Source organism: Nematolebias whitei, chromosome 15 (genome assembly GCF_014905685.2).
Source record: "Nematolebias whitei isolate Nwh7 chromosome 15, NemWhi1, whole genome shotgun sequence".
NCBI lineage: Eukaryota > Metazoa > Chordata > Actinopteri > Cyprinodontiformes > Rivulidae > Nematolebias > Nematolebias whitei.
The window spans coordinates 21,256,925-21,273,664 of NC_056512.1; the positions used below are offsets into that span (position 1 = coordinate 21,256,925).

General features: G+C 43.6%; 1 protein-coding gene across 1 annotated transcript in view; it reads left to right on the plus strand.

Annotated features, from left to right (window-relative positions):
• The window catches only part of tnrc18 (trinucleotide repeat containing 18), a gene marked incomplete in the record, with an annotated part of 52,701 nt that overhangs the window by 17,842 nt on the left and 18,119 nt on the right, over positions 1-16,740 (plus strand). The window contains 13 exon segments of the mRNA XM_037688871.1: positions 1,336-1,440; positions 1,768-3,468; positions 11,719-11,806; positions 11,963-12,192; positions 12,766-12,912; positions 13,036-13,220; positions 13,532-13,937; positions 14,070-15,014; positions 15,088-15,233; positions 15,342-15,475; positions 15,578-15,691; positions 15,771-15,954; positions 16,038-16,353. Of these exon segments, the coding sequence (XP_037544799.1) occupies positions 1,336-1,440; positions 1,768-3,468; positions 11,719-11,806; positions 11,963-12,192; positions 12,766-12,912; positions 13,036-13,220; positions 13,532-13,937; positions 14,070-15,014; positions 15,088-15,233; positions 15,342-15,475; positions 15,578-15,691; positions 15,771-15,954; positions 16,038-16,353 (4,701 nt within the window).

Below are 16,740 nucleotides of genomic sequence, written 5' to 3' on the forward strand. Positions count from 1 at the left end.
ATATATAATGTATGTATATATATATATGTAATGTATGTATATATATATATATATAATATATGTATATGTGATGTCAGCTGTTATTTGTTGTTGAAGGAAGTTTTGCAACAAATGTTTTTTTTCCTTCACATTCAGACTCTCCTAGATTTTTCCTTTGTGCTCACTTTAGTTTTGTTCTTGTCCACAGCTTCATGTTGGAGCAGCACAATGTTTTTCACACCAGAGCATTTATTTATTATTTGTTTGTTTAACACGGCACCAACGAGTATCTGAGGATGAAGATCCACATAAACATAACTTTGCTTCGACATTTGTTCACCAAAAGCCTTTGATCTTTTATTAACTGTTTCCTCTGTTATTGTTCAGGACTGTTAAAAAAACACGCAGTGTGCTTTTCCACCTTCGTAGTGGGCTTTAACAGAACAAATTTAGAACCAGTGGTTCTAAATTGGGATCTGGTCTCTGAGAGCAGCAGCTGTCTAATGGGCAGACTCTCAGCTCAATGAACTGACCCGTGACACACGAGGTCACCTTTAATGACTTTATACAAGAGATTATTCAAGTCTCCTAAACTGAATGTGTCTTTAAAGGAATATTACATCAGAAAAACTTTGAAGGTGGATTATTCATTAGTGTTTCATTTTTTAATCACTTTGAGCACATTCTGGTTTATACTTTTCCAGAAGTGGTTTGGGGTCATGGACTAATAGTGACTAATAGTTTTATAGGGTCAGTGTTCAGCTCTTGACTTCCTGCAGAGATAACAGAGAACAAGAAGCACATGTGAACAGCTGCTATGTAGAAAGGAAAAACCTCCAGTGAAGATGTGAAAAATTATTGAAGAAAATTGTTCCTGAATCTGTAATCGGCACCAGAGTAAAACACTTCTACTTGATTTGTTACTTGGTGTAGACGTAACACAAAGTGCAAACAACGGTTGGTTATAGATTTCTGCTAAAATTGAGTCAAACATCACAATCACCTTTTAGTTTAATTTTAAACCTAAAACAGAACAAAACCATTGTGTCTTTCTCGGTATAATCCAGTCAGGATAAAAGGCTCTTATTACAGACTGTGTTCATTTCATTAGATCTGTGTGGCAAAATGATGAAATGATGTGAAATCCAGCTGCTGTTCTCGTCTCTTACTCAGCTTTTTTTTTTCAAAAGAAATGATGTAGAGCTGCATCTTTGAGTCGTGTTTTGTTCACAAACTGCCCAAAATAAACATGAAATCTCTTTTTTAATTTTTTTTTCTCCTGTAAAGTCTTGATAGTTACGTGTTATCAGCAGTTTTTCTTGATATGTTTGCTTTAAATTGTATTTCTGTCTTCAGGCTACCCCCCTCTCCCGAGCAGCCTGTACTCCAGTCCGTACCTGTCCCTGGGACACATGGAGCCGTCCTCCCTGCCCCAGCACCCCCTCTACGACCCTCATAAAGGTCTGTTTGTCACTAATAAACGTTTAGAGAAACTGGTGACTGAGTTTATTTTTGTCACACATTCTGTTGAGACGTATTACTGGAGTCTGGTGTGGAGAAAACGCTGCTGGACCAGTGAACTGACTTTAATTTTTCTCCCAGTAATGACCATTATTCAGGATTATTTAGGTTGTCGATCTTCTGTAGGTCTGTTTGTGCACTTTTTCTGCAGATAAAATGTAAATATCTTGTTTATCTTTGCCTGTTCTGCAGTGTCCCATAAATGTGTCTTTAATCTGTGTAACAGTCCGTGTTTACATTCTTTGTTTGTGTTTTTGTTTGTTTTAGACGGATACTTCCTGCCATCCTCCTTGAGACAGTCACCTCTCCACCCCCCGTCTGCCTCATCGACCACCCCATCTGGCTCCATACCCGCTCAACGACCGTCCCGGGATGGGGGCAGGGACAGATCTTACCGGGCAGAAAGAGAAAAGGAGCGAGAGCGGTCGCGAGAGGAGCTACGACCACACAGCGTGGTCGACCTGACGCTGGAGGGGCGGAGCGAGGAGGACCGCAGGGCGGGCAAAGACCGGGACAGAGAGAAGGACAAAGACCGAGATGCAGACAGAGACAGGGACAGTTGGTCCTTCCATCCTCACCAGCAGAAGTCCCACTCCCAGCCTTCCACAGTGGAGCCCAGGTCCAGACTGTCGCTTCCTCAGCACTCGTTTCCTCCTGGCGGGGGTGGGGGGGAGAGTAGGTTTCTTGGAACAGAAAAGGACAGAGGGGGTCGGGATGAGGAGGGCACTTCTCGAAACCACCACGACCAAAACTCTAACTCTAACAACTCTAACTCAGAACGGCAGAGGAGGAATGAGTCTGTGGCCACGTCGGGTGGGACTCTACACATCTCCTACGTCCCTCCCCCCCCTCTGCAGCCGTCCAGCGCCGGCCTTCCCCACGTCCCTGCACTCAGAGAGCAGCGAGTCAGCGCAACTACTTATGTGCCTTCTGTTGAGGTTTTCGACGAGCGGGCGGGGCCCATCCAGATCGCCTCGCAGGCCCGGGACAACAAACGCCGAGAACGAGAAAGAGAACTTGAACGAGAGAGGGAGAGCTACAGGTTTCATGAGAAAAGCCTCACGGAGCATCCTCGCCTCCCTCTGTCCGGCGACATGAGCAATCAAAGAGAAGAAGGGTCTGTTATCTGTTCCAACGGTTCCTTCGGTAAACGAGGTCAGGACACTTCTTTCTCCCCAAGTCAATCACGGTTCAGCCCAGAATCCAGGAATGTCTCCAAACACTCAATCAGAGTCGGCGTTGAGCAAATGGGGGCGGAGCCTAAATGGAACGCTATCAGTCCGTTGGCAAATTACGCCACAAATCACATGGCGGCCCTGGCAGCTCAACATGGACATACGCTCTCCTCCCCACACAGCCAGCAGACGCAGAAGTCAAACTCCCCTCAGACGTCCCATCGACCGAACAGCTCGCAGTCGTCCCCACAAACGCACGCCTCCCAACATGGGCATACTGGTGAGGAGGCGAGTCAGCGGCGCTACCTGGACCAGTCGGTGCTCTATCGCACCTGTGGCTCGTTGACGGGAGCTTCCGGCGGTGGAGATTGTGGAGCTGGTCCGGATTCCTCAGAGATTTCAGCCATGCAGAGTCTGATTAAATATAGTGGAAACTTCCCCGCCGACAATCCCGTTTCTTCCAGGCACATTTTGGATGGACGAGGGCCTTTTGGCGGTCTGGGTAACCTTTCGATGGATGCCGAGCGAGACAAAGAGAGGGACAGAGACAGAGAAAAGGTTGCTGTCGGATTGGGTAGTTCAGGAGCAATCAGGATGCCTCCTCAGCTTAAGAGAGAACAGGAGCGGCCCGACAGCGCCCGCTCATTTGGGCGTGAGGGGGAGGGAGAGGTGCGGTACCCTCCTGTGGGGATCGCTGTAGCTGTGGCCCGGCAGAGAGACAGCGGGAGCATTAGTAAACATACCAGCGGATCCTCAGACCCACCGAGACCACTTCTACAAACGACTATTAAAGGTACCAAAGTTTTTCTTGTGTTGCTGATTTGTTTTCTGTCTGTCTCATCAGTTCTGTTGGTTTTCTCACTAGTATTGGTCAAAATGGATCTTGTAGCTTTGTACAACTGAAATTAAATATATCTTAACACATTTAAATTAGGAATGCGCGATATAAACGGTACACAGTAGAAACAATAGAAATTTAGCCTACGATAGAGATCTGTCTTCTACCGGCTAACCACAGTAATGCTGTGTCTGATGTAAAATCAGAGCTGTCAGATTTAATCGTTACTTTTTTTGAGTTGACAACTGTGCGTAAGTGGCGTTAAAGTCTTTTCTTTGAGGGCTAAGTAGCGAAGCTACAAGCTAACTACAGCCGGCTTGCCGTAGTGTTGCCATATTCTGACACATGCGCAAAACGCTGAGTTCCGTCGAAAGTTTTTTTTTCCCGTCGAAAGTTAAAGTAAGCGTTGGTCAGCTGTAGAGAAACCTGATCTGTGATCTGTGAAAAAAAACGCTGTGTTGTGTGATTTTACTGCGAGACCCTCTGGTAAAAGCCACAGACTCATTTTGTGTCAGCTCCATTAAAGAGGAAGGAGGCGCCCACTAGAGGGTTGGAGGGTGAAGTGTTTCAGTGTAAAATGCTGCTCTGTTGCTGTTCATGTATTAAGTGAGAACACTGGAACTGTTAAGAGTTAACAACATATTCTTTGTTTAAACATATGGCTAAAACTACATTTGATATCTTGCACTGTTTTGCACTAAAAGAAAGAAGCCTAATACTTGATTTGTTTATTATTTAAAAACTCTGGACCTAGTGGTGATATTTTCTTAATTCAAAATATATGATGGCAAAAGGACACCCTATGCTTTTTAAAATTCCTATTGCAAGTTTTATACCAAAAACATATTGCGATATATATCGTTATCGCCACACTTCACAATACATATTGTGATATGAATTTTTTGCCATATCGCACATTCTTAATTTAAATACATATATTTTCTCCATCTTCTGCTTTCTGCCACCTCCTGTAGTTTCTGTCAGAATCGTACTGCAGGGAGGGCAAAGCCCCCTCGTTCAGTGAACCAGGAGAAAAAGTTTCCTCATTTTAGTTTCTATGCATGATAAAATATTCATTTTCTTTCATATCAAAGTTGTATTTCCTCCGCCGCTGTTTGACTTTGAGGTGTGAAAACGTGCAGTGTGACTTGAATTGTAAAACCATCTTTTGGTACAAGCTTGTAATTATGTCACAGATTATATTCTGATGAAAGGCTCCTTCCTGCGACTCTGCTGGCTTTCTGTGCTGCATAGCTGGTCTCACAAGACCACTCTATTCTTGGACATCAAGGTCGCTCGGCTACGGGGCTCCTGCTCAATCTTTCTGTCCTTCTCTGTGTTCGTCTCTCAGCTCTGTGTGTCATCGAGCTCCTTCTGTCCTCCTACAGTCCTCCCCCCCCTTTCATTTTGCTCTTTATTTGGATGAATGTCTCTGTGCATTCCTGCCCTTGCTTCCTTTTTTTTAAGAAAGGCTTTGTGGAGGCCCTTGTCCCACCTCAGGCCCCTTCTTTCTCCACTGTTTTTTCCACGCCTCTTCCACCCCTCTTCATTAAAATTATTAACATGTCATTACAGAATGCAGCTAAAAGCCACAAACAAACCTTGAATTACAACAAGACCAGGTTGCTTAGCATTAATATGAATGAACTTGGAGTTGTGCAGAGGAGAAGGATGATCGAACAATAAATGAGATGGACATAGATCAGCTGACTGATTGATGGGAAGAGCCAGTTTTGTCAGGAAGTGAGGAATGTGGCCAGTGAAGAGTGCAGAGCGCAGTCCTTGTAGATGCAGTGTGTAGCATGTGGGACAGACTCGGTGTAACCTTGGTAACAGAAACCTTCGCGTATCATGGATTGTCAAAGTATCCTGTCCCTTTTTTTTTAGGTCAAACACACAGAGACACGCACACACACACAGAGCAGATCTGAAAGGTTCAGCACACATGTATTAAACCCTTCTGCTGCTCAGGGACCTCCAGTCTGCTCTGATGAGATGCAGGAGAGCTGAGGGGAGAGTGTACAAGTTGGAAAGCCTCATGTTTATTCTGGATATCCCGACTGAGTGCTCCTGTCTCTCTATTGTTTTATTATTTTGTGTCTCGCTCCCCGTTATTGTCTTTAGCCTTTGGCTCTTTTAATCAGCAGGATGACTTTAGGGCTCTTGAGTGTGTGGATACAGTATTAAGGCAGCAGTGACATATTCACTGTTAATTTTTTAAGAGCTGACGGTAAGAGTTGAAACTGTCAGCCTGTTTCTGTGCGTGTGTGTGTTATTTGTGTTGAGGCTGAAGTCCAACAGTATTTTCAGCCTCGGATCTTGTTTTGACGGACTGAGTCATGTCGTCCATTGTCTAGCTGGTCTTGCCTCTCCTGCCGCTCATTTTCTTTGCTTTGTTTATAATCCATACTGCACTTCCTCTCTGCTCTCGGCTTACTCTTTTTTAATTTCAAATGTGTATTACCTATAGAATTCAGTATTTACTTTACCCCACTCTGTCACTTTTCATCGTCTGCTTTAACCAGACATTTTTACCAATTTCTGGTTCAATGCTCACTTTTGACAAATGTGCAAAATGTGTCAAGAATTATTCAAATTTAGATACATCAGGCAGCTATGCTGCAATAAAATCATTTAAAAAATTTGTTTAGATCGTTTGAAAGCAGGTTAAGTGGAATTTAGGTCATGAACAATTAATATCTTACCTGCTATAGATAATTTTAAATAACCTCAGTTTGGAGACTTTAGTTTATTTCTGATCAAGTTGACTTACTGCTAGTCTGAGTGAGTCCAAGACAAATAGATGATGAGCTGCACCCATGATTTTTGAAAATTATTACCATCTTATGGGACTAAATCTACCCGTAATTCTTTGAAAGTATACATGTATGGATCTCAGAAATGACAGGTGGACATGCAGCCAGAGTAGCGTTCTATAAAAATTGCTACAATTTTGTGTCAGACCCATGGTAAAAATGTTAATTTTATCAAAATTGCAAAGTGCTGGCTCATTTTTGTAATATGAGCATTTCTGTTTCCTGCAATACTGTAACTAGATAAATCAAATGGTACAAATTAAATGGGCTACCAGTGAATAAGTTGTTTAAGATATACATGTAAATGTTTGTGTTACAATAAATCCACCGAAATGAGGCTCGTTTTGAAATGCTAAGTTCATACATTCTTTCCTAGCTTCAGTAGTTCTTAATTGTATAAGCACTTGTATATTAAAATAATCCCTATTATGTAAACATTGTTCTAAGAAAAGTTCTAGATCCATTTCTTTCATTGGTATTAAATGTGAAAATATGTTACCTCTAACCCCATAATTTTAAATAGCCGTTTTTGTGTTTTGTATTTAGTTTTAATACCCACAATTTTCTTTTATGTAATAAATAGTACAGGCTATAAAAATGAAATAACACTGAATAAAGGTATATAATATACCAGAAATATTTTATTCATGTCAAACTAAGAGTATAATGAAATTGAGTTCTAACATGGCTCGCCACAAAACAATGCACCGTACACCCTAGTATACCCTTTAGGAGTAACTTGGACACATGATCCAATTGTGTACAGTTAACAGGTTAGAACGCCGTAATCCTTTACTACACTTTCACCAGTTACAGAACATACACACATTTGCTCTAAGTATCACTATCAGAATCTGAGTCAGAGTCTCTGTAATGGGGGTCTTCTGCAGCAGAGTTTGGACAAACTGTGAGCCGACAGGCCTCTGTGCGTTTCAGTCCATTTGCGTTACGCTGAGAGGAGAGGGTCTTGCATTCCTTTGTACATTTGCAGAACAGAAGATCCAGCACAATTTCAGGGGCCAGAGGACCTCTCATCCATTCATCTCTCTGACTGTCATTCTCCACTGTCCATCCATGGTCATCTGGGCTTAGAATATCTGGTTCCCTTTTCAGTCACAAAAGAGATGAACATTAGATGTGTAGCAAATGCATTGAATAAACAAAGTGCACTATGAAAATGTGACAAATATTGATGAACCTACTTATCAGACACCACCTCTAGATGCCTGCCTGGTAATTAACCCTTCTGGCATGAAGGTACAGAATGTCTTCATAGGGTGGAAGTTGGCCAGATTCAACATCTCCCCTCGTTGCTCTGAACAGCTGGTATCAGACATCATTGACTTGGGATACATTTGACTTTTGGTGCATATAGTCTGCATGTGTATTCCTGCAGGACTGCAAATAGCTCTAGAGATTGTTCCCATTCCTGTCCTGATTTTGCAAGTCCATTTGCCAGATACATATCTTCCAGTAGTTTGATACCATCAAGCTTTCCTCTGCCAGCACTAACTGAGTCACAGCCAGTAAAGGCATGAACTCCCCAAAGGGCTGTGCATTTTTCTGCTACTAGAGTTCTGGCAATATGACTGACATCCACATATCTGATCCTTGTTTGTGCCCCACATTTGATGTACCGGTAGGTGTTTAGTACATCAACATTGAAAGCGAGTGCCAACCCAGAAACATCTTTATCTTCAGAGATTATAATCACTGATTTGCTTCTTGGAGTGACATGCTTTATATGCAGCAATAGCTTTGTCTGCTTCCTCGTGGTTCGACCATAGTTCCTCCAGTGAGGTACAGTCATCTTTGCAAATATTGAAGCATGTCTTCTCTTTGCTGACAATGAGCTCTGTACATGTACCCTGAAGCTTCTGTCGAAACTGGTTTCTTCCATTCTTCTACCACAAATCTTATCATAGCTGCTTTGCTGCAAGAGCACTGCAGTTTCTTCTTCCACTGTCTAATCTTTTGTCCAGCTGTGATGAACATACGCAGAGTGCCGTCATTGAGCCCTCTTCTTTCTCTTTTTACATTCTTAATGACTTCTATGTAGTCATCAAATACCATATCAGAGCAGCAGCAATCTAATCCTGTTCAGATCACAGCTGAAAATGGTAAATCTGCAGTCACCAAAAGTCTTAAGATCAGTGTTCATTCTATGAGCAAGACTCATCCCACCAACGACTGTCGGTCAAGGTATAACCTCAGCTGTTGGTGACTGCTGTTCAGGGAATCTTGCCAGTGATTATTTACTTTTCTTTTCAAAGTTACATCACAGTTAGCCAACGCTTATGATATGGGTCCCAGAGGATGCTGTAAAACCTCATTCTTATCCAAATTTCTGTAACCATCAATGAGCACCATGTGTCCAAATAGCTTATGGTCAGCTTTGAGAAGTATTTGAGTGTAAGCTGTTTCTTCAATAGCTTGGTCAATTGGGAGTTTCCCAAATGGGTTTGAACTTCCAGTCTAAGCTGTGAATCCACCAGTACTGAAGAAAACCACCTTAAAATTATTAATGAGGAAAAGCATGTAGTCATCTTATAAAGTATCAAAATGTTTTTGAGTGTCTAAAATGATACAAGTACTTGGGAGAGATGACAAAGTAGCATTACATTTTTTTCTACAATTAATTATTTGGGGGGGGAGGAGTCATATTTTCCCATCAAAAGGGTGAACTGTGTTCCACAGAAGCAAGTGCTATGGCCTAGATAATGCAAAAGACGTGTGGATTTCTTTCAGTGTATGTGGCAACAAGAGTCGGATCTTGGCACCTGATAAACAAAACATACCCATACATTTTCAAATCAGACCCCTTATTTTATTGTTTTCTTTAGATTTCTGATTATATCCATAATATTTACTATTAAGCTTATAATTCAACATTGTCACGCTAAACTGAGGAGGAGTGGTGGCGCAGAGGTCAGAGGAGGTGGGCCTGTGATCGGAAGTTTGCTGGTTCAACTCCCTGGGCCAACAACACTGAAATGTGGGTAGGACAGGTGAAGCACCCACACCTGCCTCCACTCTCATTTGCCCCACTCTGGGCCCTTGAGCAAGGCTCTTTACCCCCACCATCTGCTCCCTGGGTGCCCTAGATAGCAGCTGTTTGCTCCACACAGAGAGCTGTGGTTGTGTCAAGAAGGGCATCTGGCATAAAAACAGTTGCCAAGTCTTCGTGCATGTTAGTTCACTGTGGTGGCCCCTGAAGAAGGGAGCAGCCAAAATTAGGAGACTCCATTTAGATGGTCATCCAATGTAGCTGATGGTATTTTGTCATCCTGTGAGATTTCAACTTTTTTCCAAAGAAGGGCCAAACACACATTCACTATGTTTACATGGACATAAATAATCAGATTAAACGGCCATTCGGAATAAAAATGTATCATGTAAACGCCCTGTTCAGATTATTTTTTGTTTTTTCAGCGCAATCCGAAATAATTTGTGATCATAACAAAACATGTGGTTTACTCCGATTCATAACCCAAACAGTGTCCATGTAAACGCTTAATCTGTTGATTTTTTTTTTCCGATCGTGAAAAACTGACCTGACTGCGCATGTGCGACCCATGTCATTTCCGCCTGGCTAATGCTAATAATATTAGCATGTCGGGGAAGCAAAACTGGTCTATGAGCGACACAACATTTCTACCAGAAACTTTGAAAGAGCTCAAAATGATCTGTATCACCTGTAGCTCAGTCAGGGAGTGCAGCAATGTCTCCACCGTCATTAAAACCTGTTGCGGGTCCATTGTGGGTGCTCAGGTTTGTTTACGTTCATCCCAGAAGTAAACCGGAAGTATAACTTCTTCTTCAGTGTTTTTTTTTAAGGAGAGTTTACCACTCTGCACATGTCAGTACTGCTGTTCAGAACAAAGCCCGCTGTATGTAAATGCTCGTCGTGAACAGATTGTGCCCATGTAAACGATACATTTGAATTATTTAATCTGAAAACATTTCAATCCAGTCAAAGAATTTTGCGCATTTAAACATAGCTGTTGTCAAAATTGTCATATAAAGCTACTCTTGCTGCCAGTCCACCTGGCATTTTTGACATCCTCAGATGAGCCTCTTTCAAGAAAACACGAGCATAATTAGTCCCAAATTTAGTCGTGAAACTCCGGCTCATCGACTATGAAGGAGATTACTGATGTTTTCAAACAACTCTAATCTTTAAAATGCTGCAGTGGTTCATGCAAACAATGCTGCAATTTTTGAATTACAGGTTTTTACAGAGTTCTCTATACTATGGTTATAAATTTATATGATTATTTATTTATTAGATCTTTGGTTCTTGGGACTTTTATCATCTGATCCACAAAATGACAGTAGCAGAAACTCCATCTCTGGTTATTGTATTGCAGTTAGACCAATTAAACTAAGACATAAAGTTAAAAAGCACCAGTATTGTAACGTCTGTTTTATTGTTTTCCTTGCTTGACAGTGTGAAGGAAATTTGTCATTTCTGTGCATACGAAGCTTCTGAAGAACAGTTTCTGCTGATGTCTGCGTTGTGAGTTCAGCAGACAGCTGCAGCTTCCGGGTCAGCTCTAAGAGCTTTCCTGTACTTTTCCATGAGATACACATGAGACCTATGACGTGTAATCAGTGTTTATAAATGCAGAGGTTTCTGAGACTTCCTTAACTCACTCGGGGACTGACTCTTTCATGTCGGTATTTTGAATGAGTTCCTTTGCAAAGAAAAAATAAACTTAAAGACAAAGATTGTTTTCTCACCTCCTTATTTAACCGATTAGTATAATTTCTACCACAACAGTTATGCAAATAAATAAATAAGGAATTGAATGTTGATGTTTTTTTGGTTTGTTTGTTACTGGAAATAATCTCAAGACGCCAAACTTGATGTTTTGCGACCCATAGCGTGGTCCCGACCCTTATCTTACAACCACTTCGTTAATTCCTAGTGTATAAACAGACAGTAATAAATTAGAATTATTATTTGCTTCAGAACCTTCTGCAGCTTTTTGATTAAATACATAAACTGCAGGAAAATTTCATGAAAGATGTTTTTAATGTTACTAGAAAGCTAAAAGACAAAAACATTCAAACAAAATGTTGTTTTGGTAGATTAAGTTGTATGTTTTGGTCAAAAGCCTCAGTGTTTCAGTAGCTGATGTGAATCAAACATGGCTCCACAGGAGTTTAAATCATTTTGTTGAAAAAAACTGCCTATTATAGTTATTGACGCATCCTTTCATCTTGCTCTAGGATAAAATATTGAACATCGTAGTTTCCCAGCACTCGCACTATAATATTGCCCTTTTTAGGCGAAAAATGATGCCATTAAACCCCTCATCATCCTTAATGATGAAGCTACTAAACAGCCATATCTGACTTTTCTCTCTGCCTGAACCGGTCTCAGATGAGGAGCGAGGGGAGGAGCGCGCTCGCCACCGTGATGACAGACTGCTGGCTGCTCGGCTGGATCGTGAGCAGGAGAAAGTCATCAGGTGAGGATTTTCCTAACAACATGATCATCATTCTTACCTCAAACATGATGTAAATGACCAAGAACAAAAGCTGTGGCCCCAGTAACCACACTTCTTATTTGATATTTATGCGTTTAACAGTAAGATTTAATTAACTGATGTTTTGTGTTTTGTCAGAGAGTCTAAGAATCTACCTGAGTTTACTCAGATGCATCCCACCCCTCTGTCTGGAGGCTTGACACCCAGTATGATGACGTCCAGCCTCATGACCCCCAACCTTATGGTCACAGGAGGGGCTGCTCTAGCGGGGGCGGGGCGATGGCCACCTGAACCCTCAACTCTGACCTCTCACCCCTGGATGCCCCGGCCCGGAGCCCCATCAGTCTGGCTGTCCAGCTCTACATACGGTATAACAACAGACATGTTATTTGAAGTTATTTGTTAACTGTTGTTTTAGTCAGACATAAATCAAATGGGACAGTTTTTATAATTCTTCTACAGACTATTTGCTGTGGACGTCATCTAGAAGCTCCTCAATCTTCCTGCTTTGCCTTAAGAGTCCAAAACATGTTAGCTAAATTTTGCATATACACTTGGGGAAGTTTCTGATTGGGCAGTAAAAGGGAGGTGTTGTCTCTGTGTTGGACGGTTTATCTAGCAACAGACTCCTGGGGTCAAGTGTCACAGACATTCCTGATCTGTGCAGGACATTCCAGACCTGCCTCTCTTATGGTCGCTGCTCAGAAATAACAGCAGCAAGACGCACACAATCACATCCTGTTGTAAGCTCACACATAATATAACCTGACAACACATGAAGAATAGGACACGCATATAAAACTCCCCAAGGACATCTCTGTCTAGACACTGATGGGGGGAAACATACATAAAAGCAATATTTGACTTATTTATGCAGTCAATATGGTGACTGGACGAAGATTAGTTGAGCTGAAAATATATTTTCTGTCTCTTTCATTCAGGCCTGGGACCCTCCTCGCTCCACCAGCCCCTCCCCCATGGCTACCCACCCTCTCTGTCAGGCTCCATACCGCCTCCCTACCAGTTTGCCCGAGACCCTCAGACTGGGCAACTTATTGTCATACCTACTGAACACCTGCCACATTATGGTATGAATGCAATGCTTATCCCCAAGACCATTAACAATATAAGCAAATATGTCAACAAACTCTTAAGGATTAAAATTAGGTTTAAAATGACTAAGATTTACCTTTCCTCCTGTTGGGCTGCAGGAGGTGACATCCTGGAGCGTGGAGCTCCGGTGTGGTCAGGTGTTTACGGTACGGGCAGCTCTCTGCAGCACGCCGCCCAGCTGCAGCTCATCTCCCAGCACCAAATGATCCGACAGCAGGAGCTGTTCATGATCCAGCAGCACACAGCTCAGGTCCTGGAGTTTCAGAGGAATGCACAGATGGTCGTAAGTGAAGACCTGCGTGCACCTGTACAGGGCTGTGCAACAAGCGTTCACAGAAACCTGAGAGAAGCACACATGATGTTACCAGTGTCAGACGGTGTTATCGTCTGTGTTTTTCATAGATACAGCAAAAAAAAAAAAAGGGAACAAACGGTGTCTTTGTGGCAAGCTAATAACTAAGTTACCAGCTAGCAAATCAGTAGCTTAGTAACTTGAAGCCTCCATTTAAAGGATGCTTAAATTATGCACAGAAGACAAATATTTATCCTGTCCCGTTCTAAACAGACAGAAACGTTCTCTCTGGTGTGTTTCAGGAGCGTTTTAAAGCCAGCGAGCACCGGCCGGAGATCGAAGACAAAGCAGACAAGAGAAACACCGACCCTAAAACCCGTACCTCTTCGATTTCTTCCCCCTTGCCTTCACCAGTCCTCCATCCTCGCAAACACCCCCCTCCCTCTCGATCACCTACGCCATCCACATCCTCCCTCACCCCGTTGCCTCCCATCCCTTCTTCGTTGCCCCACCTCAAGTTAGAGGAAGGAAAGCAGAGGGGTCTTTCTCACCTGCCGAAGCCGCTGATTCATCCATCTTCTCCCCGCTCAGCCTCTCCACCTCCATCTTCTCCACGACGGCCGAAACAGGAGGTGGCAGAGGATGGGGAGGAGGGATGGAGGGAGGGGCAGAAGCCAGCCCCTCCACCCTTTCAGGGCATCTATGCTGGTTAGTTGCTCATCATCTTGTAAAAGAAAACCTGTAGATTGAGTGAAAAATGCCAAACTGTATTAATACGATGTGATGTTCAGTGAGTTGTTGATAACGCCCTGCTGTGTTTAACGTATGTGTTTGTGTCAGATCTTCCTCCAGGATACCCGTACCAATCCATCACGGCCCCGTACGGCTCACCTTTCCGCCCTTATCACGTCTCGGCATCTACAGCCGAAAACACAGATCGCTCCTGCTCTCCTGCTTTAGCTGCTTCTTTACCCTCAGCTTACTGCCACTCCAGGTTGTTGGATGCCGATATCAAGCCACAGAAACTAGAACCATCAAAGACTGGAACTTTTCTTAAACAAGAACCTGGCGAGGAGCAGCATTGTCCTGATGTAACACCAGAGCATCTCAGTGTGCTCCATCAGAGCTTCAGCCCTGATCAAGCCAGTCGGTATATTGACGTAGAAAGGCAAACCCCTAAAGCTCTGCCACTACTTCTGCATGACCCCAGTCCTCCAGCACTGCAAGACAAAGGGCTACAAGTCAGGGAGGAAGAGAAGGAAGAAGAAGATCCGATTAAAATGGAGGCGTCATCTCGCTCGTGTCATGCAGCCAACGACGTGTCTCCTGCATGTGCCGAGGCTGCGCCTAAACCAGAGGTCATCAAAGACTCGGACCAGACGCCGTATCAATCATCCATCACTGCAGAACCGGACGTTCAGGAGCCATCTCAGATGTGTGTGTCATTAGAGCAGACCACCAGCACTGTGTGTGAACAGGAGCAGCCTGACGCTTCCTGCCTGACAGAAAGTACCTGTGAACTTCCTGCTCTCAGCCCTCCCCTCCCACTCGTCTTCGGCCCAGACGATCCCATGGGGGGCATGTTTGCCCTGATAACGGCTAGCGAGATCGCCCAGGCTCGGGCCAGCTCTCCACCACCCCCAACGCTTGTGTTGCAGGTTGAAAATCCACCGGTGGGTTCAGACCTGAGCTGTGCGGGGGCTCTGGAGATGGTGGCTCTGGAAGGAATGGCCCTGCTCAGCCAAATGGGCCAACACGAAGCTGAGCCCCACATCCAGGATGAAGGCAAGCATTGACTCGTTACTGCTGTTCTCTCTAATGTTCCTCAGGTTTTTCTGACACTGTGCATTTCATTCAGATCTGGCGTTGGAGGGCTTAGTGTGTCTTCTTGAAGCAAGCAGACAGATTCTGTTGGACGCCATAGAGCAGCAGTCCCACATCGACCTGCCAAGAGCTCTGGACCCCAACAAGAAGTACAGTTGGAGGCAGAGGAAGGAAGAACCAGTAAGATAAAGAAGAATCTCTCTCAGATGATGAAACGAGTCCAAATCTTTTCACAGAATTTGATGTTTTTTCTTTTATCTTTTTTTTTTTGTACGTGCGTCTGAGCAGTTGTACTGTAAAATGTCAGTGGACATGTTGGACGCTGTGGAAGTGGAATATCGTGTCCACCTGGCTGAGCTTCAGAAGACGTACAAGGAGAAACAAAGAGAGCTGAGCAAACTGCAGAGACGCAGGGACAAGCGGTTAGTGACACTTTCGTCTCGCAGGATGACATCATCTCAAGAAGAGCTGGATGTCCAGCTCTGTCCAACACACACCAGTAACTCTGCTGTGGTTCGTGTCAGTGAGCGGCAGCAGCTGGAGGACGAGAGGAGGAGTCTGACCAGACGTGGTCGAGGAAGACCCAGGAAGAGGAAGCACCTGGTCTCACCTCCCAAACTGGACAGCCGGCCTGGGAAGTGAGTGTGACAATCAGTTTAATTTATTTCCTACTTTTTGTGTTGTTGTTCTGCAAGTGTAAATAAGTTGTTTTCTCAGGGCGGGTAGGACGGTTTTATATTCAGAAGACTCTGAAGCCGGGGAAGGACAGAGGAAGAGGTTCCGTGGGTCAAGAGACGAAGAGGAGATGGAGACGGGAAGTGCGGGGCTGAAGGCGAAGAAGAAGAAAAAGAAGAAGATCATCTGGAACGAGCAGGAGCCGTCCAGCAGTCACTCTCTGGAGGTAAACCACGAGTTTGCACCACGTTTGGACGTCAGCAGCGCCGTCGTTTCCTCTCTTAGTCATGTTTCTGCTGGCGTTTGTAGGTGCTGAAGGCGAAGCGCGGCCTCGTGTGCGAGCAGGAGCAGCTGGCCTCGGACCTCGACAGAGCACTTTCGCTCTCACAACTCGGCTCTCTTGGTGGTTCTCGCAAACTTCTGTCCAGCGCAAAGTTAGAAAAGTCGAAGAGTAAACCTGCTGACGGTGGACTTCAGGAGCAAGGCATCCACTCCTCGATTAAAGGAGGGAAACTCCAACTGGGTGCCAAAACGTCCGCTTCAGCGTCCGTTCAGAAGGTGAAAGGTCAAAAGAAGACGGCCATGTTCTCGCCCATGAGATCTGAGCTCAGCAGCTGCTCCAATAGTAAGTGCCAAAAGAGCAAAGATTTATACTGATGTGTTTGATTAAAGTTGAATGGAGTACCAAAAATATTTTCTGATGATAAAACTCAAGTTACCGACAGCAGAAAAACGAGTAAACGTGGATGTTTAAGGTATTTTACTGAGATGTATTTCTTAAAACAGATATTCAGCAGAAGCTTTGTATGATAAAATGTTCATATACTGTAATTTTGCTAAAGATGCACCAGTCCGTTTTGTAGGTCTTTCTAATATTTGTAACTGACCTGCTGATACTAGCCTTTCTTTCAATTATTATTAAAAGCATACAGTATTGTCCAATCTCTGACTGAACTTAGAATTTAATGTTTTTATTATAGAGAGATTTATGTCAGATCTGATTTAAAATGAT